At 33.8% G+C, this 26,776-nt stretch overlaps 2 protein-coding genes and 2 non-coding genes across 4 annotated transcripts; 2 read left to right on the top strand and 2 right to left on the bottom strand.

Moving 5' to 3' along the window:
- Positions 1–164: 164 nt before the first annotated feature.
- Positions 165–3,608, bottom strand: LOC114166848 (pyruvate dehydrogenase E1 component subunit alpha-3, chloroplastic-like). Its single transcript, XM_028051713.2, has 3 exons — positions 3,177–3,608; positions 1,611–2,391; positions 165–693 (listed from the first exon to the last, which is right to left on the bottom strand). The coding sequence occupies exons 1-3, from the start codon at positions 3,411–3,413 to the stop codon at positions 416–418; spliced, it is 1,296 nt and encodes a 431-aa protein (XP_027907514.2). The 5' UTR covers positions 3,414–3,608; the 3' UTR covers positions 165–415.
- Positions 3,609–10,580: 6,972 nt separating this feature from the next.
- Positions 10,581–10,652, top strand: TRNAC-GCA (transfer RNA cysteine (anticodon GCA)). Its single transcript has one exon. It is a non-coding gene; the product is annotated as a tRNA-Cys (tRNA).
- A 68-nt stretch (positions 10,653–10,720) lies between these two features.
- On the top strand, positions 10,721–10,792 carry TRNAC-GCA (transfer RNA cysteine (anticodon GCA)). The gene has a single exon. It is a non-coding gene; the product is annotated as a tRNA-Cys (tRNA).
- Positions 10,793–11,559: 767 nt separating this feature from the next.
- On the bottom strand, positions 11,560–25,722 carry SETH5 (transducin family protein / WD-40 repeat family protein). Its single transcript, XM_028052411.2, has 19 exons — positions 24,330–25,722; positions 22,715–23,026; positions 22,386–22,622; positions 22,182–22,299; positions 21,955–22,112; positions 21,170–21,803; positions 20,055–20,119; positions 19,811–19,912; positions 19,577–19,719; positions 16,631–16,686; positions 15,858–16,519; positions 15,567–15,757; positions 15,123–15,429; positions 14,491–14,778; positions 14,268–14,377; positions 13,198–13,525; positions 12,222–12,629; positions 11,901–12,141; positions 11,560–11,820 (listed from the first exon to the last, which is right to left on the bottom strand). The coding sequence occupies exons 1-19, from the start codon at positions 25,692–25,694 to the stop codon at positions 11,795–11,797; spliced, it is 5,751 nt and encodes a 1,916-aa protein (XP_027908212.2). The 5' UTR covers positions 25,695–25,722; the 3' UTR covers positions 11,560–11,794.
- Between the last annotated feature and the right edge of the window lie 1,054 nt (positions 25,723–26,776).

Below are 26,776 nucleotides of genomic sequence, written 5' to 3'. Positions count from 1 at the left end.
ATGCAAATAATGACATGTTTGGCTTTCACTAATTTATAAGGAAAAAAATTGGATTTTTCGAAAAGATCCACAACAGAGAACAACACTGAGTCACTGGAAGCATTGATCCTATCTATATTAAAGTTCTATGGAATTTCACCATTAAATTGATAGAAAGCAAGAGAAAAGAGAAACAACAAAAGTTTTATTATACAGCATTGGTAGAGGCTATAATCTATAATGAAGATTGTCATCATTCTTGACATTAGTTCAACAAACAATGATAAATGTAAGACACATAAAACCAAGTTTCCAACCTAAAGAACAAATCCTGTTTATATTAGACATTGTGTAACATTTCATAACTAATTAAGCATGAGAAAAGAACACTGATACAAAACTGAAAGTTGAAAGAAAGAAAGAAAGAAAGAAAAGATTAGACTTGAGCAGTGCCTTCAGTGAATTTTGGATCCTCACATCTATACCTTCCATCTGGACCAATTCCAAAGCCTTTTGGATCAGCAAACACATTCTCCAGAAGCTGACTACGTGGTGGAAGAGGGCTATTGTCTGCAAACTCAACTGCATCATCAAGAATCTCGTCGATTTTCTTCTCTATGGCCTTCAATTCTTGCTCACTGGCTAAATTGTTCTCAAAAAGGTATTGTTTCAGTGCAGTGATGGGGTCCCTACCAGCATAGTGTTCCTTCTCAGCTGTCAGAGCAGAAAAGAACTTATAATTAGTAACTATTATGACTTATGAGCACCAGATACGCAAAAATCAAAAGAATTTATCAAAGCTTATGCAAACTCATCATGAAATAAAAATGTAGTCACCTAACTAGACATATGTAAGTACAAAACATAGTTATTATTTATGAGAACATCTTAAAAGGATACCCATTTACCATGCTAGAACAACTAAGAACCTGAAACCATCATATTTCAGTGCAATTTGTGACATTAAGGCAGAAAAGAGACTGCAGAAACAACTGAAATCAAACTTAATAAACTCTATCGGACGATAGTTTCACCTGTCAGACAACCAGATTGTTGTCGTCCAGCAGATGAAGTGTCATCTGGCAGGAAACTATAGTCTTATAGTCTGATAGAGTTTATCAATCAGAATATGCATACCCTTACACGAATTGGTTCAGTATTCACACACGTATTTTTCTTTAAGTCAAGATCATTTTTAAAATTCTGTGTATACTCTCAGCCAGGTTAATAACACTTCTTCTCTATTCTACAACCATTGGCTTTAAAACTGTTGGTTTTCTTTTAATAAAAATGTACTGTATGAGCGAAGCCTAAACAAAACTGAAAATGTTATCCCAAATTTCAGAAAAAATAACTAAAGTTTGAGAAATTGGTTGTTTAGGCCATATTTCTCTTCAGTAAGTATAATACCTCTTCACACTGTTAACAAAATTTGGAATGCATGACCACCTCCATCAATTAATATCACTAATCTAAGACCAAGTTGAGCAAACTATATGGCAAAGTAAATTTGTAATGATTATACAAAGTGCACTGAAGATAAATACCACAAGAAGTGCAAAGGAACATCAACATACACACCTCAAAATTAAGAACTACGAAGAGAAGAAATTATCCAAGTAAATGCTCACCAGGGTCACGAAGCTCATCAGGGTCAGCCAATGAATGTCCTCTAAATCTATAGGTCTCACATTCCACTAGGGTTGGTCCCTCTCCCCTTCTGGCCCTTTCAATTGCCTCCTTTGCCACCTCTCTGACCTTCAAAACATCCATTCCATCAACATGAATCCCCGGCATTCCAAACGCTGGTCCTTTCTTCCATATCTGAGGATCTGAAGTTGCTCTGAGATGAGACATCCCAATAGCCCACAAATTATTCTCCACCACAAACACAATTGGCAATTTCCACAGAGCAGCCATGTTCAGACATTCAAAGAATTGTCCATTGTTACAAGTCCCATCTCCGAAGAAAGCCAGTGTCACCTGATCAGCGTCTGCCTCATTCAGCACCTCCCTTCTGTACTTGCTCGAAAATGCAGCCCCAGTGGCCACCGGAATTCCTTCACCAATGAATGCAAAACCACCGAGCATGTTGTGCTCTTTTGAGAACATGTGCATTGAACCGCCCTGGCCTCTGCAGCATCCTGTTGCCTTTCCAAACAGTTCACTCATTACAGCTCTAGAGGAAACCCCCTTACTCAATGCATGAACATGGTCTCTGTAGGTGCTCACTACATAATCCTCCTTCTTCAGAAGCTTGATGAACCCAGTTGACACAGCCTCTTGGCCATTGTACAAGTGAACAAAACCAAACATTTTGCCCCTGTAATACATCTCAGCACACTTGTCCTCGAAGAACCTCCCTAGTATCATGTCTTCATAGAGCTCCAACCCTTCCTCTTTGGTAATAAGCTGCACTCACAAATCCAGACAAAAGCAATAATCTCAAAACACTTACTCCCAAACAAAAAATTTCCAAACTTACATATTTTAGCAGTAGCACAACACCAACAAGTTTCATTAATCTGAACTTCTGAAGCCAGTTGGACAAATAACACACAAAACTAAAACCCACATAAAATAGGACAAAACTTAACCGCATCGCAATTCCATAGATGTTTTTTTTTTAGTTGCTTTTCAACCATAATTGAAGTTTCACGTAGCTAATTCACGTCATAAAAGTTTCCATGAAAGGTAAAAAAACACGGACTACTTTATTAATTGAGGTGAAACTCCAATTCTAATTGAAGAACAACGCCAAGTACACTTGCAGAACTGCATCTAATCTAAGTTTTGTGCTGTAAACTATAAAAATATAACCAGTGTGTCGAACCGCACATCTGAAAACATCAACCCATATAATAAATTAATAAAAAGAAACATTGGCATTTGAATCAAGCAGCTCATAAGCAAACCGGATCCAATTCCAGTGAACTCAAATGAATGAAAAATTTGAGATTTCCAACCCAAACGAAGAGTATTGTAAAAAGAATAAACTGCAACCCAAATAATAATTTATAGGAAAACAATTAACATTTGAATCATCCAGTTCAAAAATTCAACTGGGTCCAACTCCAATGAGCTAAACAGAATAAAAAACGGAACTTTTTTTTCTTATTTTCACCAAACCCATGTCACAGAACCAACACCCATTTAAGCAGGGATATTTCAATGAAGAAAGAAGGAGAAAGGGTCACCAGATTGGAGGTTTGGTGGAGAAGAACATCAGCAACAGGGGTAGAAGCACGGGTTTGGGCACGAGGCTTGGCAAGAGCAGTGAAGCGAAGAAGCTTGCGAGTGGATCCAAGAAAAGAGGAAGAAGGGTTGGTTTTGGAGTGGTCGAAGGAGAAAGAGAGAGGCTTGTCATTGGATCTGGGGGTGGTGGAATTGAGAGGGAGAGGAGAGGGTGCGAACTTGGTTGCAGTGAAAGACATTTTGGTGTCCCTGCAACAAAACGCCAAATGGAATCAGTGTGACGAATTGAGGCGAAAAGGAAGCAAAAAAGTGGGGTTTATTATAGAAGAGAAGAGAAGTAAGAGAAACAAGGAAGTAAGTAACGGGCGGAGGTAACGAGGGAGTGAGACTTGGAGATAACCGTCTTTGAGGTTGGGTTGAGTGAGGGACACTTGCTTTATGCCTATGTATGTACTTGTCTACACTGATTGCAAACAAATATTAATGAATACCACAAAATCCAACCAACTTTTCCTACATTCACAAATTTAAGCTTCCTTTTTTTAATGAGTTTTATGGCCATCTTTTACAAGATGTTTGGTTGTGAAGATGGGAAGGATGTGAGGAAAAAACTAAAATGGCACATGGGTCGGAGAAGAAAAGAACAAAATTTTTAAAATTCTAGTTTTTTTTTTTTTATATATTTTTAAGTCACTTGTTCTCTTGACCTTTTCATCCAAACATCTTCAATTTTTATTATATTTTTCATCGATTTTTATCTATTTTTTTTCTCATTTACACCATTCAAAACACTGATCATATAGTATATTTTTATTGTTATTGTGATGAAACATTTATTTTTGATTCAAAATTTATATGTTTAACCTCGGGGAGAATGACATTGTAGAAAGTAAAAAATAAAATAAAAATCTTCAGAAAAAACTTTTTTTCTCCAAAACATATAACAAAGTTTTTAACACCCTCGTTTCCTTGTTTTAATTATCATTTTACTATCTTAGCAATATAGTCCTATTTTTATTTTTTAAAATATAAATATATTGATGATATAACTTTTTTATCTTGTTATTATGAACTGTGATATATGTTTAGATTATTGATTTATATAATATTTATTTTAAGATCATTTTAATTAGATAACACCGAAAAAGTAATTACTTACATGTAAAAATTTATTTGTTTATAGGGACAGATAAATGTTGAATAAATGTTTCTTTTGAATAACTAAAATATAATTTTTAATAGTATTAGTCGATAAATTAAAAATTATAAAGCTTAGTGGTATAAATGCAATAACATCATAATTTTTTTATAAAACGAATTCTCTAGCGAAATATCAATATCTTTTTTAAAAAAGTTACACGAAATCACTTTTCTTCTAAAAGAAAGCAAAGAATTTCTGTGTGAAAATAGATGTTTCATTCAAAGGTTAATTGAGTTATAAATTTAATTATTAAAATAACATTAAAGTTTATTATAATCATATTAGTTAAAATTTGTGTCACATTCTATTAACTTTGTGTTACATTATTTATAAGTATTATTTTGATTAAAGTTTATTGAGGTGAATTACGTGTATATATATATATATATATATATATATATATATATATATATATATATATATATATATATATATATATATATATATATATATATATATATTGTTTGTTTGTTTTAAAGTTTGTAATTTTTATTCTTAAAAGACATATAAAATAAGGATTTGTCTTGATACATTCAACAATATTATAAATGATTTAGAAGTTAAGGTTATAGTATAGCTTAAATATATTTTTCTTTTTTAATTTTTCAAAAATTTTTTAAGAAAAAGTAAAAATAGACTATACTTCAAATATAATAATTAATTATAACGATATATTTATTAAAGATGAAATAGTCAATACTAATATGACTGAAATAATAAGTTAGTTAGTTTGTAAATTTTATTTAACAAGTTAGTTTGTAAAATTCTGTTATGATGTAGTTAATTTTTCTCAAATAAATGTCTAAAATAAATTTATTTTTATCCTAAATCTCGAAACTGATCATAATAAATTATTAGTAGTCGTGTAAAGTGATTTTTCCTTTGACTTTTGCTTTAATATATAAGAAAAGAGTGGTATAAGATTTACATTTTAATAATATTTTATTTATATTTAACTTTTAAAATTAAAAAATAATTTTTTTAATGTTATGATCTAAAAGTTTATTTCGAACTCATTGATATCATATTAGCATTTAATAGTATTTAAATCTTAAGGTATTAACCATTAGTGATACCTAGGAGCTAACATGGAAATCTTATGGTACATTTTTATAATAAGTGAAAAGGCTTTGGATTATTTATTATTATTATTATTATTTTAATTGAAATAATTGTTGAAATAAGCATTGAAAGTTGGGTAGGAGAGAGAATATTGGAAATGGAGTGAATAAAGTTACAAGAAAGTATGAAGACATTGAATGATAATGTGAACCTCATTTACATGGCCACGTGGCAAAGCATTTATGAAAATAATCCAAAGTCTTTTTCATCATCTTCACAATACTTATCCATACATTTTTTTTTTTCAAATAGAAATGGATTGTTAAGATTTTACACCACTTAAAATAATGGTTACTAATATTAAAACAAAATGGCATGCAATGTTTTCATTTGTTATTTATCTGTTTATAGTATAAAGCAAATATATGTAAACAGGTGTTATTTCTTAACAATTTGGCTTAAATATATTTTTTATCCTCATTTTCGTAGTGTTTGTTGTGAATGGTCCTTATTTTGACAGAATGTTTAAAATGGTCCTTATTTTTACCGAATGTTTAAAATGGTTCTCATTTTCGCAATTCGTGTTTTATTTGGTCATTTTCTGTAACACCGTTTAAATCATTAACGGAACATTGTACATGTGACACGGTTTGTATTAGGGTGTGTTACGTGTATTGTACAAGTGTGGTAATTAGATATTTGGGGATAAATAAGTGAGCTAGGTTTTGGTAAGGAATGTTTGGACAGTTGGTGAGTTTTGGCAATCTTGTTCCTTCATTCCCAATTGGTGTTGCTGCAATATTCTTCTTCCTGCAATCCCATTATATAGATATGTTACGGTCCCAATCTTCATGCACTGTTGGTGGTTCAACGAGAAATGGATTAACCCCGAGTTGTAGCTGCGGAGAGATGACATCTTTGAGGATGGCAAGAACTCCAAAGAATATTGGTAGAAAATTTTGGGTACAATCTGTTTTTATTTTTTGTGTTAATAATAAATTAGTTTTAATTTTTGGTTTATTGATTTACAGAGTGGTGGTTCCAATAATGTGGACTGTAACTTTTTCAAATGGTGGTGTTGATGAAAAGGATGTCATCATCATGACACAAATGAGGCAAATTAATGATGGAGAAGTCATTGAAGGTTGTTGAGAAGAGGCTGCAATTAGTGATAAGGTTCACTTGTGTTGTTATTGTATTAATCGTACTGTTATTGTGTGTAATCTTTTAAAATCCAATCTATTTTGTACTATTGTTAAATGAAGAAATGAATTAGTTTGATTATGTTGATATTAGTCCCAACATGTTCAAAATGACATCTTAATATGAGCATTGAAGTAAGTGATATTGATCTAAGCTTGGGAAAAATTAAATTGATCTAAGTCTAGAAGAAGTTAAATTCATAACGTTAATTCATCCTGATCAAAATGCACTACATCAATGTTTGGCAAAAGTGAGATTGAACGAAGTTTAAGGAAAGTCAAAATGCAGTACATCAATAATGAATTCTACATAAGAAATTCCAAAAAATAACTAAGACGTTTGTAGTTGCTATCATGGCCTCCTCCTAATCTGTAATTTCATGCTAAACTGTTGAGATGGTTTTTCTGGTGTTGGTAGTGGTGTTGCTTGACTCTCCACTTTGGTGGTTGAGTTGTTTGAGTTTCAGTCGTTGGTGCATTCTCAGCAGTTGGTGCATTCTCAGCAGTTTGGGGATCTGGAATCGAAAGACAAATAAACCTTAAAATAGAATTACGAAAACCCTAACCCACGAGCAAACACAACCCAGAAAATCCTAAACCCACTTACCTCGTTGATGATTAATTGGAAAATTGAGATGAAGAGCGCAACTGCAATCCAATGATGAAATGACAAGTATTAGTTGCTTCCTCTGCAAATCCGAGTTCAAGAAAGACGAAGATGAAGAAATTTCTCTAATTGCAAAATTTCCCCTAAATTGAAAAATTAACGTTAATTAACCACCTGTACAGTACACGTAACACACCTTAACACAAACTGTGCCACCTGTACGATGCTCCGTTAATAATTTAACGGCGATACAGAAAAGAAGCAAATAAAACATGAATTGCGAAAATGAGGACCATTTTAAACATTCGGTACCATTTTAAACATTCTGTCAAGATGATGACTATCCGCAACAAACACTACGAAAATGAGGACCAAAAAGGTATTTAAGCCTAACCATTTTTATTACGAATTTGAATTGTAAGTGTTTTTAGTGAAAATATATTTTAAATATCTAACCAAATTTAAATATGATTAAGTTTTTCCTTATTTAGATTCTTAACGTTTCATAATTTTCAACTTCGATTATGATTTTTCTTTGAGATTTTATAAATTTAAAGGAATATATTATTTGAATAGAAATTCTGTAAGTAAAATTTAACCACTTTTATTGTTTTTGTAATTTTTTTTTGTTCTTTTTTTGATATATTTTATTGATTTTGTAATTTTGTGATCAATAAGAAACCTTTTAGAATTTTGAAGAAAGGACAAGAATTTATTTAAATAATAGAAGAATTGTAAAAATAATAAACATTAATTAAAGTGAATTAATCATAAAGTATTGTACAAAAAGTTATTGCAATGAAAAAGAAATTGAATGATCAAATAATAAAATAATTTGAAAATAAATGAATAAGACAGTATACTAGATCTAGGTTCAATAAAGTATAGTAAAGCAAAAATAATTAAAAGGAAAGTGAAGTGTATAACCAATTGAAAACATTAACAAAAATAAAAAGTAAAAGAATATAGTATTTCGTGATCGTAACGTTATAAAAATTAATTATATGTGTACTATATTTTCTCATTACAATTTTTTTTGAATGTTTTATCTTATATTATTTAGGAATGTTAAAATAAGTTAACTTGATTTATACATGTTAGCTTACCACATGTTGAGTTAAAAATGAATAAATTTAACCAGATTTATTTTATGATAAGTAAAAAGTTTTGTAATATTGTTCAATATATTATTGATTGATGTGTTAAGTGGGTTGACTCACTAACTCGTCTAAAAATAAAAATATAATTTGTCATTCTTTTTGTTAACTTACGAATCTTATATTAGAAAAGTGGAGAAAAAATGCGTAGAAACAACAGAGGAGTGACAAAAGAGCGGGAAAGTGCACAAAGAAACTCCAGAGGTGCACAAAGGAGCGTTAAACCACAGGAATGCGCACAAAAGAATGTAGGGGAGCACGAAGCATCAATGGAGGACCAAATCAGAGGTGACCGAATGAAGATAAAATCAAACAACCACCCATTTGGGAAGAGGCAGTGGTGGTTAGGAGTCAAAGAAAAAAATCTTGTTTCCTATCCTTCCCGGATCCTTCTATTTATACTCTAAATTTGACTCATAACAAATCAATTATGTGTTATTATTTTATTTTTAAGTACTTATGTATTGTAACACTTTAAAAATCACACTATCAATTATACTGTGATTTCATCAAAAAGATTCATACAAAACTTATGTCAATGCAAAATACAATTTTTAAAAATTAATTATAAACTTTTATTCCCTAGATGTTCTTTCTACACTAATACCTATATTTACTTGTGTACATAATATAATCATCAAAGGTCACACCACAACAACAATTCAAAGGTAGGCTATTTAAACATAGTTTTGACTTAAGAAAATATGTGTAAAGAAAACATTGTAATTAGATATCCAAAACCAATTCAATAATATTAAAAAAACCATAAAGATCACACATGAATCTTATTTATCAAAGATATTCAGCCAACGAAATATCAACTTATGCCTTTCAAAAGACTCATATTATGTATGTCCTACTAGAGACTAACATCAATTCAATTTAAGACATGGATTTACAAGCGAACTCATGAATCATAAATCAGGATAAGTTCATCATAACCCAAATCACATATCTACATGTGTCACAGTGTGTGAAAACACTTCCCTCAATTTCTCACCACCACATATCTTAATATACTCAATAAATCTACAAGATATTCGTTGAAATTAGGATAAGTTTATCACTATCTAAGTCGCACATCTACACATGTCACAATGTGTGAGAACTTCTACCTTAATTTCTTACCCACTGATATCTTAATATATGTGACTTAGACCATATGTGAAGTTAGGAGATCTATGTTACACCATAGGTGTCAATAATTAATTAAAAACTAAAATAATTGTTCACATATCATCCATATGTATGACATCAAATTCATACGAATTTCACCAATCTCAATGAGCATCGTAATATAATATAACTCTTTCAAACAAAACCAAATTTCAAGAATACAATTTCTAAACAATTTCAATCATTAATCCAAACCATAATTTGATCAAACATCATTCATTAGTTATTTAAAATAAAATTTGGTCTCTTAACTCAAAGTATACATGTTTAAACCCAAATCAGTTTCATAAACAATCATAAAGAAATATTCTATAATTCACATGTATAATCTAGTCATGAGATTAACATATAATAAGTGTTAAATTCAAAACATGTTAAACAATAATTTATTATAAACGTAACAACATTCAAGTTCAAGAATTGAAACTTTTTCTCGACCAACCACAATCCCTACATACAAAATAAAAAATCTAATTTCTAAGTCACCTTCTTTCACATACAAATAATTTATCTCATGGTTATATAAAAGAATTTAAATAGCTTCTTACTTGAAGTGTGCAACTTTAAAGAAATTTTCAAAATCAAATAATAAGATTATTCCAAAATTTAGAGATAGAGTGAATATCCAAACATAAATTTTAGTATGTCATAAAAAAAAATTAAAATGATTACTTTTTCTCGATTAACCCTAATATGATTAATGGAAATGTAATATGAAAAAGAGAGAACAAACAAATTTTCCTTTTCAAATATATACTAGATGTTTTGGATAACAAAGGTAATTAAGCATATAATATTATAATTACATAAATACTAAGAAATAGCTTCAAAAAATAGTAAATAAATTTTACATATAAATATATAAGTATAAATTATATACGGTAATTGTATGATATTTACTATAATTGAAGAGGGAAAGAAGCATGGAAATGCTTCAAATTGTGATCAATTTTATAACTATAAATAATGAGTAACATGAATGGTTTTGATCAAACATTGTTGGGTCCATAGCTCAGTGGTAGAGCATTTGACTGCAGATCAAGAGGTCACCGGTTCGAACCCGGTTGGGCCCTTAATTTTGTTTTACTTCCAAAAAGCTCAATTTTATTTATAAAAATAAGTCCCCTTTAAAATCAAAATTGGGTCCATAGCTCAGTGGTAGAGCATTTGACTGCAGATCAAGAGGTCACCGGTTCGAACCCGGTTGGGCCCTTTTTATTTTTAATTATGTTTTATACCCAAAAAGTTAATTTATGTGCATAAATTCGGCCATTATTTGACCCCATCATATCTTACAAGGCCCTTTTTATTTTTAATTATGTTTTAATATACCCAAAAAGTTAATTTATGTGCATAAATTCGGCCATTATTTGATCCCATCATATCCTACAAGAAAGTATTACGCAACTGGAGCATTTTATGCCATTTTTTGCAATTAAAACTCCGGGTGCCCGACACTTTCTGGTTATAAACATTTACCATGTTCTGCGTTTAATAACTATGAATTTATAGACATAAAGGATAAATTATAAACGAAAAATACAAATTCGTTAAAATATTACGTCTTTATTTTTTATATTCCGTACATTTTCTTTCATTTTACCCCACTTCCAATGATCAGCTCTTTCCTCAAGTATACACAATACTTGAACTAGCTACAATTCCGAATTACAAGTAGCTCATAATTTTGCCCTATTATGTACTACAATTTATGTGAAGAAAAGTATGTAGATCTCGGTGCTTCCAAGAAAATATTACGCACAACTTGAGCATTTTAGGACATTTAGTTCAAGTGAAACTTAGGCTAAAATAACAATCATCGCCGATGCCACTCTCATCCCAACAATATAAAAACTACATGGTGCGGCAAATAAAATGAACGATGCTTGTTTGAGAAGAGAGAGTAAGAAAACAAAGCAACCCAGCGGGAAAAAAAAATTGAAAAGGGAAGAGAAAAGAGGAGGATGTTTGCTCATGGTAGGATTAGAATATCTCAAACTCGCTAAAATGGCTTTTCCATTGTACGACGTACATACAAAACTTTGTGTATGAGATAACAAATAGATAGAAGAGCTAGTAAAATGTACAGGGAGAATAAAATATAAAAGAATAAGAATGGGTTGAGCTAAACTGAAGATATCTATTGTTAGTCTGTACAGTTGTTAGTGCTTGATCTCTCTTTGCCTACACTGTTCCCTTTTCTCAAAAAAGTTAGTCACCGCTTATTTGTCTTCTCCTTGCCTGCAGACAAGTTTCCCTTGTGTCAGAATTAGGCATTACTAAAGAAAAACCATAATTTTCTTTCGTAAGTAATTACTCACCAAATATACTTGACTTTAAAGGAAATCGGATTGATGAACCCTTAACTCTTAGCTCCCGGTTTTGCTTGTTTCTACTTTGTTTCTCAATAGCAGAAGAATTATTGCTACTTTCGCCTGTCAGAAAGTTTGCAACTTTACTTACCTTTTCATGGTACACAGCAGGCGGGGCAAGCTTCAACGGAGGCAAGTTTTCTATTTGCATAAACCTCTGATTTTTCTGCAGGTTGCTCAAGATCTCAAACTGCAGAAAAAGATTCAATATAAATGTGTTGGAAGTTGTACAATATTGATGGGATTATACAAAGATTTGATTACATTTACCCGTGATATCTGTTGTTGTCCATACATATTCTCTGTCAAATCACTGTCATGAGGATGGAGGGAACTTCCATGGGGGTACTGGCGCTTCGATGAGAATTTGTTGACCAAGCCATTCGTTGCAATGATTGATTTGTTTCGGGACTGCTGGGATTTCTTGTTAGGCACGCACAGAGGGCATCCCGACGAAGATCCTCTGCTTGATGCCTCAATTTCCGAAACTTCACATTGGAGATGAATTGCATGGCCACAGTTGAAAATCCGAATTCCAGAGCTACCAGAGTTCTTTGTAAGAAGGCAATTACAAATACAGCACACGAGACTCCTGGGGGCATATCCATGGGAGGCCCCTTTCTTGAGTAAACTCATTGTATAGAATGAGTCATCTTCTATCAACGATTTGGCAGCATCCTAAGTGCAGAAGTAGCAACATGAGAACAGAGACAGGACAATACATAAAACTTATGGATGAGGAGAAAATTTAAATTATCTTTCGCTGTCTAGAAAGAAACGGTAATTTGTCAATCAATTTTATATTCTATACCGAAGTTAGTTTTACATGTCTACTTAAGAAAGTTCATTTTGTTCTCAGAAATGTCACTAGTTAACACATCCATAGAATAAAATAGATGAAAGTAAATAATTTAGCATAGTGAATGAGATAAACAAAATGCACCAACCAACTATTTGTCAATTGGTGGCATCCTTCAGATCCGCGCATGATAAAACTCATGAACGGGAGCAAGTTTGGGACAATATTTTATCTCCCAAAGAATTGATAACAAATACAAAAAGATTATTGAGTAAGAACTTAGCTTGAATGAATCTTGCCATGTTTCTTACAGCACTTTTTGAGAAGACTATTTAAAACTTCAACCAGTCAATTTTAATTGGAACTTATGAAGAATAATACACTTCATAAATCTTGACTAGTGAAACTAAAAATATAAACAGAACAAATTGAACAAGTTAACCTTACCAGAATTCTTCTTTCGAAGCCATATGTTCCCAGCATTCCCAATATTGTAAGTTTAAAATCACCAAATTCTTGACTACCATTATCAGACAGAAGTTTAGACATGATTGTTGGAAGGTGAACAAAACCAATCATTCCCTCTACAATCTCTTTAATGAACTGTGATAGCAATTTTCTCAAGATATGACCATTCCGGGACTTTGAAATTTTCCAGCTGCTTTTATAGGCGTCCTTGTCCTGTTGTGAATCTGCTGATCCAGCTAACATTCCAAAATGATTTTTACTTTCATATGCTCCTTCAACATTTGAATCGATCAATGGGTCACAAAACCTGAATTTCAATCAAAGGAAAAAGGTAATTAACGTAGAAGTTTTCCAAATGTCAGGAACAAAAATTTAGGAAAGCTTGTTTTTCAGATTTACTTGATTTGATCATTTACCGACAACCATAGAAATCTGTCAGCTTATGGTAAAAAAATCTTCTTGTTTTACCCATTTTACATTAAAAAACAAAGCTATGTCACAACGACGAAAATAAAAAATCACTTTTGTACTCTTCTTTCCATGGGTTAAACCATGAGGTATGCGGACCAATCTTCGTGTAGGTATAGAATCATCATAGAGATTAAATTTGATCTTAACTCAATCCTACAAAACAAACTTATAAAGTAAGAGTTGTTCTCTACTTATATACTATATTTTAGTCATCTCCCACGCACTTCCTTCGTATTGAGAACTGGACTTCTCAAGCAAGAAAATTGCAAAACTAGATGTCCACATTTCTGATTTTAATTGAAACCTAACTTAATTTTACAAAATTGACTTATAATGTGTGATTTCTCTCTAATTATAAACTATATTTTAAACCTAACTCCAAATGATGTGGAATATCTAACAAGGGCTATAGTCTAAAATACAAGAAAGGAGGTGGATTTAAAAAAAAGAGAAATGTTCTTTATTTGCTCATTTATACAAAAGTAATATCATGATTTTTTTTTTTGTGGGATGGGACGGGTGGGGGGATCCTCAAGTAAGAACAAATGAAAGGAAGGAAACTAAATAATTAAACTCACGAATCAAGTAATTTAAACCAATGCGCTTCTGACTCCTCAGGATTTAGACGAGGGGTGTTCCGCTGACACAGACCAATACAGGCACGCAATAAATCGTGGATCTCACTTCCCTATTAGATTAGTAACCACTAAAAGTATTAGGTCACCAAATAGATAAAAAACAAAGCATACTTGCATCTTTGGAGATTCATTAAAATATAATTTCAGGAATAGATAAACAAACCTCTTTTGTTCTTAAAACACTGTCGAATACTTCCACATGTGAAGAACCAACTCTGCTATGGTTTAAAACTACAGCTTCCACAGCAGCATCAAGCTTAACGAATTTATCATTTAGATCAGAAAGTGTAATTGAAAGAGCTTTACCAACATCACCAACCCTTTCTAGTAAGAACGCAGTTGCATCTATAATGCCATATTCTTGACAGAGACGTAAACAATGTTCAACTCGATAGCTATCAAACATTTCCAGAAACTTGAGAACTGAACTACCTTCGTACTGGCATAGTAACTGCAAAATTAGATAAAGTGAAGAAATAAACTAAGTTCCTGCTGCAATTACAACAACGAATTCCCTCAATACAGAAAAACAATTTAAAACAGATGTAAAATGATAAACACTAAGTAAATAAATCAAAAGAAGAGAAAAGATGACAGTATGTCCAACCTCATGAGACATGAAGTTTTAAGAGATAGAAAGAAGTAATCACTAACCACCCCAATTTGGTGCATCCCAAAAAGAATAAAGAACACAAAAAACACTCTGCCGTAACAGTTAGTTCTAGATGGCAAAAAGAACAAGATTGAAAAATCAAGCTAGTCCAGCCATGCAAAGGCATTGGTATAAAAGCTCACCTCAAGGTAAAGCTCAATAAGATCATCAGGCACGTGAATAGGTTTTTCCCGCATGAACTTGGGGAACTTGGATATATTCTCTAAGTAATCTCTAACTCCTTCAGAGTGATCCTTAACCTGCCTCCCATTAAGAGGATTCATAGTGTCATCCTTGCTCAAATTAGACAAGTCTAGGGTGCCAAATAAGTGAAACTCAATGAGCGTCTTCAAATAAAGAAAAAGACTTCTTGGATGAGAGTGAAGTTCAGTTATGATATGAGAACTTTCTTCACTAAAATGACTGAGAACCACATGGAATGCACCCTCCCTACAAGAAACCAGATACAGTAATTGTAAATTAAGATGATTGGTTACATAACTTGAAATATAGAAAAAATCATAATTGCTGCATAACCTTTGAAAAGAATCCAAAAAAATTAAGGTAAATATAATAAGAAGGAATACCTGCTTAGTTCAACCAATTCAGGAATTCGCAATATGACTGCCGACCGAAATGCTACATGCTCTTTGTCAGTCAAGTGTGATAATGTTTTATTAATAAAGGAAAAGGTATGAATAGGCTCGTCTACATCTTTCATATAACTATCCAGTGCAGCCACGTATTCATGTCTGAAACTATGGATCAATCCACAAACCTAAAAAAAGTGGGTAAAATTACTCAATTAGATAAAAAGTTCATATTTGGTATCATTGTGCTTCTGAAGACAATGTTGCCAAAATGAAGAAGATGCCTACCTGATGATATTTGGCTCTTTCACATAGATCTAACACAAATGACGGATCCCAGTCTGACTTAGGAAGTACTTCCAAAAGTGCTAGCACTTGCTTCTCTCTGTTTTTTGGAGTTGAGCAATGAACAGAAATATTGGTAGAGGAGTGACTATCAGATGTCAAATATTCCAATATTTGACACAGTACATCCTTTGAAATTTTAGCTCTTTGGATAGCAACATAATATGCAATGAACTCAAATAGATAACCTATGTCCTTCGAAGGCCACTCTTTTATCAACCCATCTTCACCACTACTAAAGGTTGTATCTGTCTGAACAATATTCATATCAATTATTTGAATGAGTGCATCAACTGTGTTCTGAACCAAAGCATTTTGAGTTTCAGTAGCTTTATCTTCTTTTTTTGCTTCCTCTATAGGTTTATTGACTGAATCTGGTGAAGATGAACAGGCATTTGAAATTTCGTCTTCCATAAAAGCACATCTGAGGACATCTAAGGTAGCTTCAGTGTCTAACTTTAAAAGAAGATAAAGATTCAGGTGGGGTCTTCCGGACTCAAAGTCTGAAATGGTCTGAGATTTCGAAGTACAGGAGTCCTTTAACAAAAACTCCACAAGTTCTCTTCTAAGAGAAGGTAAGCGTGTGGGAGGAATAGTCCCACGGCCTACAATTATATGAAACAAATGAATCACTATTTTGTAGTATTATTGGAATATTTTCAAACTAGAAAAAAAGGAAAAAGAAAAAGATTATAAAGTACAAGGAAGAATATTACCTGGTGGAAAGGGAAGACCTGTAAAGCAGTACTTGAGATAAACCAGCATTCTATACCTGTTAAAAGGAGAGACAGAAGGGAAAAAAAATACATATTTAGTCACTTTTAATGTGTTCAGAAAAATTGACAATTTTCTCTGGCGTAGGTGAATTGTATATTAGCTTCAGTGTTTCAGCTTCTATTGTAAGCAGTAGGTGATTTGTTATGTTTCAGCTGTCACTTCTGTTATTATGCGAAAGTTGGTTTTAAATTTAATTCAACCTTCCAAAACTAACTTTCAAGGTGAGGTTTGCACCCTTTCTATAATATAAATTGGTCATATCTTTAAACAAGTCTTGTCCTCTCCTCTTCAGAAGCAAGCCATGCAGCTTGAATAGGATTCACATTGATTCCTTCAACACCTGACATAACAGTTGTTGGTTGCAATTGTGTGTTCCAAATCAAGGAAAACTAAAATGGAACCAATATAGGGCCCGACTTGTAACACAGCTTTCATAAAAATTATGGTTGTGATTACTTTGAGACATATTTCCAGGTTGTTTAGCTTGTCCTCCCCCTTGCCATCACTCACAAATAGCACATAAAGGAAGTTGATGTTAACAACACAATCCTTAATGGTTTCTCCGAAGATGTCTACATGGCTCACTCCCTGGGTTTTGAACATGCAGATAAAACCCTTGTTTGCAAGCTGCAAAAGGCATGGTCTTAACAGGCCCCTAGGGCCTGCCATGATAAGTTGACCAACATTTACTCCGTTTTGGCTTTGTTAGAAGCAACTGTGAACCGTCTCTTCTTATTCTCATTAAGGATGGCTGCTGTCTTTATACGTTGATGATAGCATCCAATTTGTTCAAGTGTCCACACTTTTAAAGCATGTATATCCAATAAAGCTATAAGAAAAACGTATGTATATATAATATATAAACATAAAAACATTGTCTCTTCATAAACAAGAGGGAAATTGTTCTCTTTATGAATTATTTTTAAAATATAATGAGATTAATAGTGTTATTCCAAAATGTAAATAATAGGAAATAATTTATGATGGCGATGATTTATAATTTTTTTATTTCTACAATGGATAAGAAATGTGATTTCAATTTGGATGTGCACAATTACAGTTATATCTTCATTAAGTTTAAAAAATTTATATTTTTCTGGATAGTATCATATCTCGTTATTCATAAAATAACCTTAGCTACTTATTGGATAGACATTTTATCCGTTACTCCTAGGGTTTAGGAGTGCATCATAGTTAGTTCCTCTCCCATTTTGATGCAAAACCAGATCACCAAACTTAACACTGTATTTTCTCTAAGCAACTTGATGACTGGGATTATTTACTTGACATTGGGGTGAAGAACATCCACAGGTTCCCTAAGGCTATTCCAAGCTAAGTATATTCGTGATTCTTCAACATAGGGCTGACATGGCTACAGCCAAAGGCATTTCTGCATCTTTGCCAACAAATATAAACTGTCTTGCAATGGATCTGATTACTTGGATGATCCTGCTCGCTACAGACCTACTGTTGGTAACTTGCAGAACCCCAACATTACCAGACCTGAAAATGTGTATGCTGTCAACAAGGTGTATCAGTTCATGTCACACACAGCACTTCAATCTCAGGAATGCTGTTAAACACATTCTTTGGTATTGTCAAGGCTCCACTGATTTTGAACTTGTTCTCCAGCCTGACTCCTCTCAGCTTGAATGCCTTTTGTGATGCTGTTTCAACATCTGATGCGGATGATAGAGTATCCACCTCAGGTACTTGTTTCCTTCTTGGGCAGTATCATTTCATGGTGGTCTAAATAGCAAACACCTGTTACTAGATCAAATACTGCAGAAAAATACAACAGCTTGGCCTTGGCAGCTTCTGAAGTTCTTTGGGTTTCAATCCCTTCTCCAAGAGCGTAAGGTTTCAGTTTTCACTCCCATCATCTACTATGACAATTAGAGTACTGTTGTTCTGAGTCACAATCTTGTGCTTCTCTCTCAGAGCAAACACACAGCTAGATATTTTCTGTGTCCAGGAGAAGGTTCTCAATACATCTCTCACAGTTGATCATGTTCCTTCTCAAGAGTAAGTTACTGAAGTCCTCACCAAACCTCTTTCAAAGGCCAAGTTCTGCAATCTAAGACAAACTCAGAGTTCTAAGCTGCTGACAGCACTCAACCTCATGTGATTGAACATTAGCTCAAGTGTTTCAGCTTCTAAGGTAAGCCATAGATTATTCTTTGCCAGCTCTGGTTAGCTATCTATTGTGTCATTTCAATTACAGACAGTTACAAAAGCTGCTTCTAATCTCTTTACTACGAACAGCTGAGCCATCTGTTGAGAGATTCCTAAAATCATTAACTTAAACTTTCTTCTCTTTCAATTCTCAGTTTCTCTAAATTCTTCGTAAAGTATAAACTGCCATCCGTTTTCTTGTACACATTATACAGACTGCCACAGAAATTGTAGTCAATTCAATTTTTTATTAAAATTAATGTCTAAAAATTGGTTATAAAGGCTTCATGCAAGATCAGAACTGGAGCTAAATAAGGTCAACGGACGTAAAGGTTGTACATAGCTATTTTGTGTAATTATTGGGTACTGGTGAATAAAAAATGTTTTTTTTTTCTTTTCTCTTCACCTTTTCCACGGGAAGTTAAAATAATGGAAGTATGTTAGAACTAGGAATGCTTTAGAGAGATTCCCATTATTTATTAGGTTCCTAGCACTGCCACCATCTCCGTTTGTTCTCTTACTATAACTACACTGCTCATGTAGGCTTCTTCAGAGACTTTGGCATATTTTTTAACTTGAGAAGACAAACAAAATCCACAAATTTTACAAATCCATATTGGCTTTCTCCATGAGTTGGAACTCACAAACAATACATGGATATGGAGAAAGAAAAATAGGATATTGGAATAATAAGGAGAAAGGAAACATACCCAAGTGCAGTAGCACTTTCCTTTTGGCTATTTTGTAAGACAGCAAACAGCTCCTCGAGAGGTGCCCTAAAATCGTCTAATCCTTTATTGAAGACATAAACCAGTGCACTATAAAGTCCATGCTCCCGGCATAACCTGACGACCTAAATAAAGTATCAAATTAACCATTTGACAGTTGTGCCAACAATAAAAATTAAAGGCAAGAAAAAATGTATCAGAAGATCAAACAACAACCTGATTAAAATCCAAGGATGATATATCCATATGAAGTACACATTGCTCAACCCGCTGTAACCACCCTTTGGTACTATAATACTCAACCAATTCTTGCATGATCTAGACAAAAGTGGGAAAAAACATAAAAATGAAAATATATTATTAGAACTAACAATCAAGAATATAAATTTGAAAGTCAAAAAGATAATATTGATAATGTAGCATCACACTATGTTAAAAAAAGCTTGAAATAATCCAATACCTCGGGAGGTAGAGATCCAAGCATGTCTTTCAAAATATATGGCTCCAGAAGCTCCAAAAATGTTTCTGGAAAAAATTATGAAGTATTTGTACTGTTATACATTTGAAGTTGAAAAAGACTGAATTAATGATGTAAGAGCTTTTACACAAACTATTCATTTTTCCTGGATCAAGTAATCTCAATAAATCAATTGTGAAAAATAGATTTACCACAATATCCATTCAACCATGCAACCATTAATCAAAGAAAAGTAAGAAAATTAAACTGTTGATGACAATGTAATAATTTCAAATGAATATTTAATTAATTTTCTTTTCATGATTCTTTTGAGGTCTCTGTTTACTGCTGAATGTTTGGCATTTCCGTAAAGTGCCAACAAGAGCATAAGTTCAATGTTGCAAAGAAGAGAATGCATTAGCTATGATAACAAATAAATGCATTAAAGAGAAAGTAGGACTAACACAGGTTGAACCATTGAGAAATATATGTAGAATTGCATCTAATATGGTTTGGCCAAGTAAGAAAAAGATAAATAGAAGCCCCAAAAAAGAACGTTAACCAGATAGAGCAAAGATGGACTGAGTGCTAGAGGTATTGTTCAATATAATACCTTTTTAATGGTTTTTGTTTGAGAATATGGTTTTCAACAAAATATTTGGTATCGAATATTTTACTGAGATATCATTAATCAGCTCACAAAGATACACTAATTGCCAGAGGAAGAATATTATACAAAAATAAATAAAAATTCTGTGTTTACTTGTTTTAAATACAGAGCATTTGTTTCAATCATGGAGAGAGGACATTTACAACATCCAAATAATAGAAGACGTTTTATGGTTACTCTTTTGTTTTGGTTTGTAAAGAGTGAACTTCTATCAACATTAAATTACAAATTTACAATGAATTAGTTTTTTTTTCACTCTGCTGCATCCCCTTTATTAAGAGCCATCCCTTGTCAATTTAAAAATTCATCGAGTTATGAAATTAAAATAAATTGTTAACCAAAAGAAATAATTGAAGCTGGTGCTGAAAGGATCAAAACACGAAGTGAAATGAAAAGAGACACTCTCTTAATAATATACTACTATAAAATGCTATAGACAACAGGTTACCTCGCTGTTGAACACCCACGAACTTGGAGAAAATTTCATCAAAAAGAATGTCCATCCGTTTGACATGACAACAAAATTCAACAGCAACCCCACCAACACGGGTGTATTGCTCCTTTATCTCGCAATGCATTGAATTGCTTCTACTATTTGAATCATTGGATTGGTCCACTTTACCTATTTGGTTGCAAAACGCCACTGAAATGTAGGAGAACACTTCATCAACATATGATGTAAGCAACTCCACTAAGAAGGGCATTATGGCCTCATGTACGGCATCCAAGGTTCTAGGAAGATCAATAACCCCATGAGCATGGCCATCATAAAGAGTCATTGCCATGTTCAAGGCACCCATCCAGTCACCTGCTTTACGCAAAACAGAAATCCGCTCTTTCCAAGGTAGAAGACGAGAAATGAGAAGATGTGTTGGACCAAGTATATAAATAGAAGCTCCTCTTACAGCAACAGAGTTATGATAAGCTTTTTCAGGATTTCCGAATACATTGATGAAGTGAGTATGATACGAGACTAGATCATCTCCTCCAATACCATCTATGGCAATACTTGTTTGGTGAATCACAGTTCCATCCTTGGAAAATAAATACAGTTGTCCACTTGAAGTTTGAACTACCAGCATCTGAGCAAGAAAATATATCTTTAACTACCCTTATAGCAAACAAGCAAAGAGATACAACAGGAAGTGTAAAAGGAAACAAGTCGTACACACCCACACACAAAAAAAGTGGTCATACATCTACCTAATCCAGGGACGGAAGTTGATATAATACCTGATCATCCAACCATGCTAGACCTATAGCCGCACCTTCGAGAGACCACTTTCCATATACTTTTAGTTCTGATTTCACCAACTTTGCGACCAGAACCTTACGTTCCCAAGCAATTGCAAGCAATGAAACTCTTTCAATAGCTTCTGCAGACATATTTTCTACAAGAGCAAGAGATATTTAGAAATAAGTCAACATCAATTATAATTTGTGATAAAATGAATCGGTACCAGTAGAACTATGTGTTTGTGTCATGTATTTCCATGCAGTATACGGCATGGACCCCTCCCGAACCCCATCTGGCCTAGAGAGTTGTGCATAGACTTGCAATGTAGGGCTCAGCCGTACCTATAACAAAGAAGTCTCAACAAAGCTGAATGAAAAATTATGGCACAAAGGCACATCGAACCAGCACAAACATCAGATTTCCATACCACCAGTGCAGTTTGATGAGTTACAAATACAACCACACCTTCTTCCAACAAAGAAGAGGATTCATTGAAGAGTTTCCAACCTGCATCTCCACCAACAACACCCATCATGCTGCTTATACTGCTGGCTGGGGTTGAGGTGTTTCCCTGAGAAAAAGGTGAAGCACTTCCGCTGAAGTCATCAAAAAGGAGTGGTGAAGCTGAAAGCACCAAGCCTGTACTTTGCCCATCAAGAAGACACTACAAGATTAAACCAAGTTCAACAAAGGACAAATGTGAGAGGCTTGGATTTTAAATTAACCCACAGCACATTAATGAAAAATGTTATATACCTGAGTTTTGATGGAGAATCTGCTAAACAAAGGAACAACCGAGATAATGTGCAGGAGAACCAGACCCTTACAATCACCAGTAACTGCTTTAAATTGACGAGTATTCTGAGGATCTTGACCTAGAAATAAGGTATGTACTACTGGTGCTGTATGCTCACCACTAATAACTTTTGCTACAACCCCTTTCTGTACATCCCACAGGATAAGATGACCATCACCATAACCAGCTAAAAGAAGGTCTCCTTGTTGATTGAAAGACATGGATGTCACCGGAGCACGCAACCGATCACCTTGTATAGCAAGCATCAACATCTAACAAGAAAACAGCATATATTGATAAATGATGTTAGAGCTGATACCAAACTCAGTGACATAAATGCTTGAAATTATAAGTGTCAGCATTACTGATTTGTGCATTGTCTAGTAATCATTTAAAGAGTGTCTTAATACTAACCCATTAATAATGTGTACACGTGTGTTGGGGAAGCAGGTTATTTTCTTGTGAGGTAGTTTAATCCCTTATTTTTATCAACAGCAAAAACTAAAAAGTTGTTTGCATTTCCATATTTTTTTCTCATTCCTCAGATATTCCAAGCCAATCTGATACAATATCCTTTCAATGTGAAATCTAAAAGAAAAACTTATCAAGTTAAAAGATAGCATTAAACATAATATTAATATTTGAAAGTCATCTTAGTTGTGGTACTCTTGACAGGCCTTAACTGCAGCCTCATTGGTCTGCTTTCATTGTAGCCTCCAGCACCTTCATAATCATAGTACTAGGAATGAGGGGATATGTTTAGTCCTACATTGCCTTAGCGACATGACCTAACTAAATGCTTATAAGGCTCCTCTCCTTATAATAAGTTTGTTTGGAGCTGAATTAAGCCAAGTCTAAATTTGAAGATCATATCAAGATCTATCATAGATCCATTGTTGGATAACTGCATTGTCCACACTCCCAGCCCACAGCCATTGGCATGAGGTTGTGTTGGAAAGACACCTTAATTGCATCCTCTTTCGTTTGCCTATTGCTGCCTCTTTCATTGTACCACAGCCATCGGCATGAGGTTGTGTTATCAATCATAGATGGCAGAAAATGGTAGAAAGTCAATAGTTCGCAACACCATATAATAGATAGCGTTGCGGGTAAATAGCAAAAGGCACTTAGCCGTTGAAATATGACATATATGTGTGTTAAATTTAAGTTATATTCAGTAACACTAAAATGCACAAAAATGGGGACAATATTAACGCAAAAGTTCAATTGGCTTAAGACTCGCTGAAAATGACAAGAGAATGTAGGTTGCATGACGCAACTGACACCAACAACGCCCACAGAAGCGGACAGAAGCAAGACTGCAGATCCATGAATTTTATAGCGGCTATTTAACAACACTGGTAAAAGGTGTGAACGGTGTAATTAGTCCCACCGATTTTGTGAAGTTAAATTAAGCACCGAACCCAAATTTTAAGAATTGCATTACTTTTATTGCTTAATTATTATATCAGACTAGGTATATGTTTGCAGGCAACGATGTAAATTAAATTTCCATAATTCATTAAGCATTGAACTTGAGCTAGATCAAAAGAGTTTGATTGAATCGGAAGCAACCTTTCCATCAGAGCTATCAGCATGATGAATGGAATATTTACTGGGAAAGACAACAATGAGCCCTTTTGACATTCCTACTGCAATATAATTAGCATGAACTGCCAAGGCTCGGGCAGAACCTTGCTCGCGCCTGAATGTTTGGGACGAAATTGCCCTGGTGACTGCATTATCAGCATCAACATCAAAGTATCCCAACGTCGTGGACCCTCTCCTAACGCCCTCGAGTCTCATTGGCTGGGCAGCAGCACCCTCTTCCAAATGCAAACCAGTTGAAGCTCGCTTTTTCTCAAGTTTTTCAGCCAATTCAAGTGGTTTCATTGAAAACTCTCGTTTCTTCTCTGCTCTCTTAGCAGCCCTTCTGCTTTCCAATTCCTCAAGCCTCTCTTCCACTAACTCTGAAACATCACCCAATGAACTACCCTCGTCACTACCGCCACCACTCATCTCATTTTTAACATGATCCACAGAGCTGTCACCATTATCCACCGTTTCTTCTGTTTCCACAGCTGAATCCGTAGCTGTGATTCTCTTATCAGCACCATCATTGCCATCCAAGTCACGATCTTTAGTATCTTCATCAAACGTTGAAGAATTCATATCCTTCCCATGGTAACCGTCAACCTCATCTAAATTCCTATTCTCCTCACTCACTATAGAAGAATCATTATGATTGCCATTTCCATCATCATCGCCATCCCCGTTGTCATTATCAGTATCACTATGCACCTGATTGTCAGCGGCACTACCAGCCTTCAAATCAATGACAATATCTGTATCACTCTCAACACGTTCGCCGTTAACAGAAGCACTTTCACTAGACTGAGTCTCGATTTTCAGCGGCACAGGATCGTATTTCTCGCTAAGCTCGCCCAATTCCCCTTTGGAAGAAACATCGGAATAATCGTCGCCAGCGGCAGTGATCGAACTCAACTCAGTGCTGATCGCGGCCGCAGATTTCCTCTTGGAAATGATCGCCGCCGCGTGCGGCGTAGGAACGGATCGAGACGCCGCAGCAGCAGCCGCGAGCGCGGCGCCCGGCTTCGCATTGGACCGCACGCCCTGTAGTAGAGAAGAGAACGGACGCGAAACGCGTGTGCGGTCGGAGAATTCGGGTGGTTTTAGCCGAGAAATTGAATCGAGTGCAGGTTGGAGTGGTTTTGGTTGAAGAGTGGGGTTTTGAGGATGGGAATTGGTGAGTGGAGAGAGAGAGTGAGAGGGAGAGGAAGGAGGAGAGGTTGAGGAAGAAGAAGTGTCACAGTCGTTGAGAATTTCATCGATGGTGCGGTGGGGAGCGTCGTCGTCGGCGTCGGAGGAAGAAGCGGAGGAGGAGGCAGAGTTAAGGAGTGAACGGATGTCAGGCTCCATGGTGTGTGCCCAACCACGATACGCACAACTCTTTTGTTCTTTTATTATTTTAACTCAATATTCAATTTAACCAAGAAAACAAAAAACTTAATATACTTTTAACTTAAATTTTTTTTAAATAGTATTTATTTAAAAAATAATAGATGTTTTACCTTAAACTTTTCATTATCCTGTCATACAGTTTTTTTTATATATTTTATTAATTTACCAATTTATTATATTTTTAATAAGACATATTAAAACATAATAAATCAATCTTATAATACCATGACAATGATAAGGAACTATAGGAGATTCATGGTTTGTCATCTCAATTTTATCATTCACTCCAAATGAAGTTACACTACTCTAAAAAGAGACAGGATTGTAATATATTCGGGCCAAAACTATTCATGATATTTAATGAAAATCTCTAATAAATATTATAATCCTTGAAATTTTGTGTCTTAAGTTTGTTGGGTTCATATATCCGATAGCCTGTACCTATTATTTATATCTCTTTGGCACAATAACACGGCACTGATAATTTATATATCATGTGTAGCTATATATAAAATAAAGGATTCAATATCATGCTTCTAAAGAACTTTGCGGTAGAAAAAAATTTAAAATTAAAAATCTTCAGAAAATAAATAAATTCAAAGTGAGAAAAAAAATACAAATATGTAATTGAAATGAATAGCAATTATTTCAGTCATTTCAGTATATTCATTAATCGCCCTCTTGGGACAAGGGAGAAGTGCTGTGTAAACTAATATATATTAGTTCCAAAGTGCTCTAAGATATCATGATGATAAAGGAAGAAAAAACCATGATGATGAGTACAATCTGCTAGCCATGCATGTGTATGATATATAAATTATATATATATATATATATATATATATATATATATATATATTAAATATAACAATGATGATGTATGTAATTTTTTATTTTAGAAATAAAGTTAAAGATACAAATAAATAATATTGCATATATTTTACTATATTATCATCCTCTTATTAGCCTTCCTAATATATTACTATATGTTTACTATTATAGATCAATACATTTTTAAATTTATTATTTTATTATCATTT

Source organism: Vigna unguiculata, chromosome 10 (assembly GCF_037176805.1).
Source record: "Vigna unguiculata cultivar grain cowpea cultivar isolate G323 ecotype 2 chromosome 10, ASM3717680v1, whole genome shotgun sequence".
Classification (NCBI taxonomy): domain Eukaryota; kingdom Viridiplantae; phylum Streptophyta; class Magnoliopsida; order Fabales; family Fabaceae; genus Vigna; species Vigna unguiculata.
The sequence above is the reverse complement of the archived record's forward strand: the minus strand, read 5'-3'. Positions and strand labels throughout refer to the sequence as shown.

Excerpts from the sequence above, each read along its gene's own strand:
- LOC114166848 (XM_028051713.2), bottom strand. The coding sequence starts at position 3,413 with ATGTCTTTCACTGCAACCAAGTTCGCACCCTCTCCTCTCCCTCTCAAT. Across the intron at positions 2,392-3,176 it reads TCCACCAAACCTCCAATCTG|CTTATTACCAAAGAGGAAGG; the intron begins GTGACCCTTTCT and ends TTGTGAGTGCAG. Across the intron at positions 694-1,610 it reads TGATGAGCTTCGTGACCCTG|CTGAGAAGGAACACTATGCT; the intron begins GTGAGCATTTAC and ends CTGCTCTGACAG.
- SETH5 (XM_028052411.2), bottom strand. The coding sequence starts at position 25,694 with ATGGAGCCTGACATCCGTTCACTCCTTAACTCTGCCTCCTCCTCCGCT. Across the intron at positions 23,027-24,329 it reads CTGATAGCTCTGATGGAAAG|ATGTTGATGCTTGCTATACA; the intron begins GTTGCTTCCGAT and ends TTTTCTTGTTAG. Across the intron at positions 14,378-14,490 it reads GTGTTTTAAGAACAAAAGAG|GGAAGTGAGATCCACGATTT; the intron begins GTTTGTTTATCT and ends CTAATCTAATAG.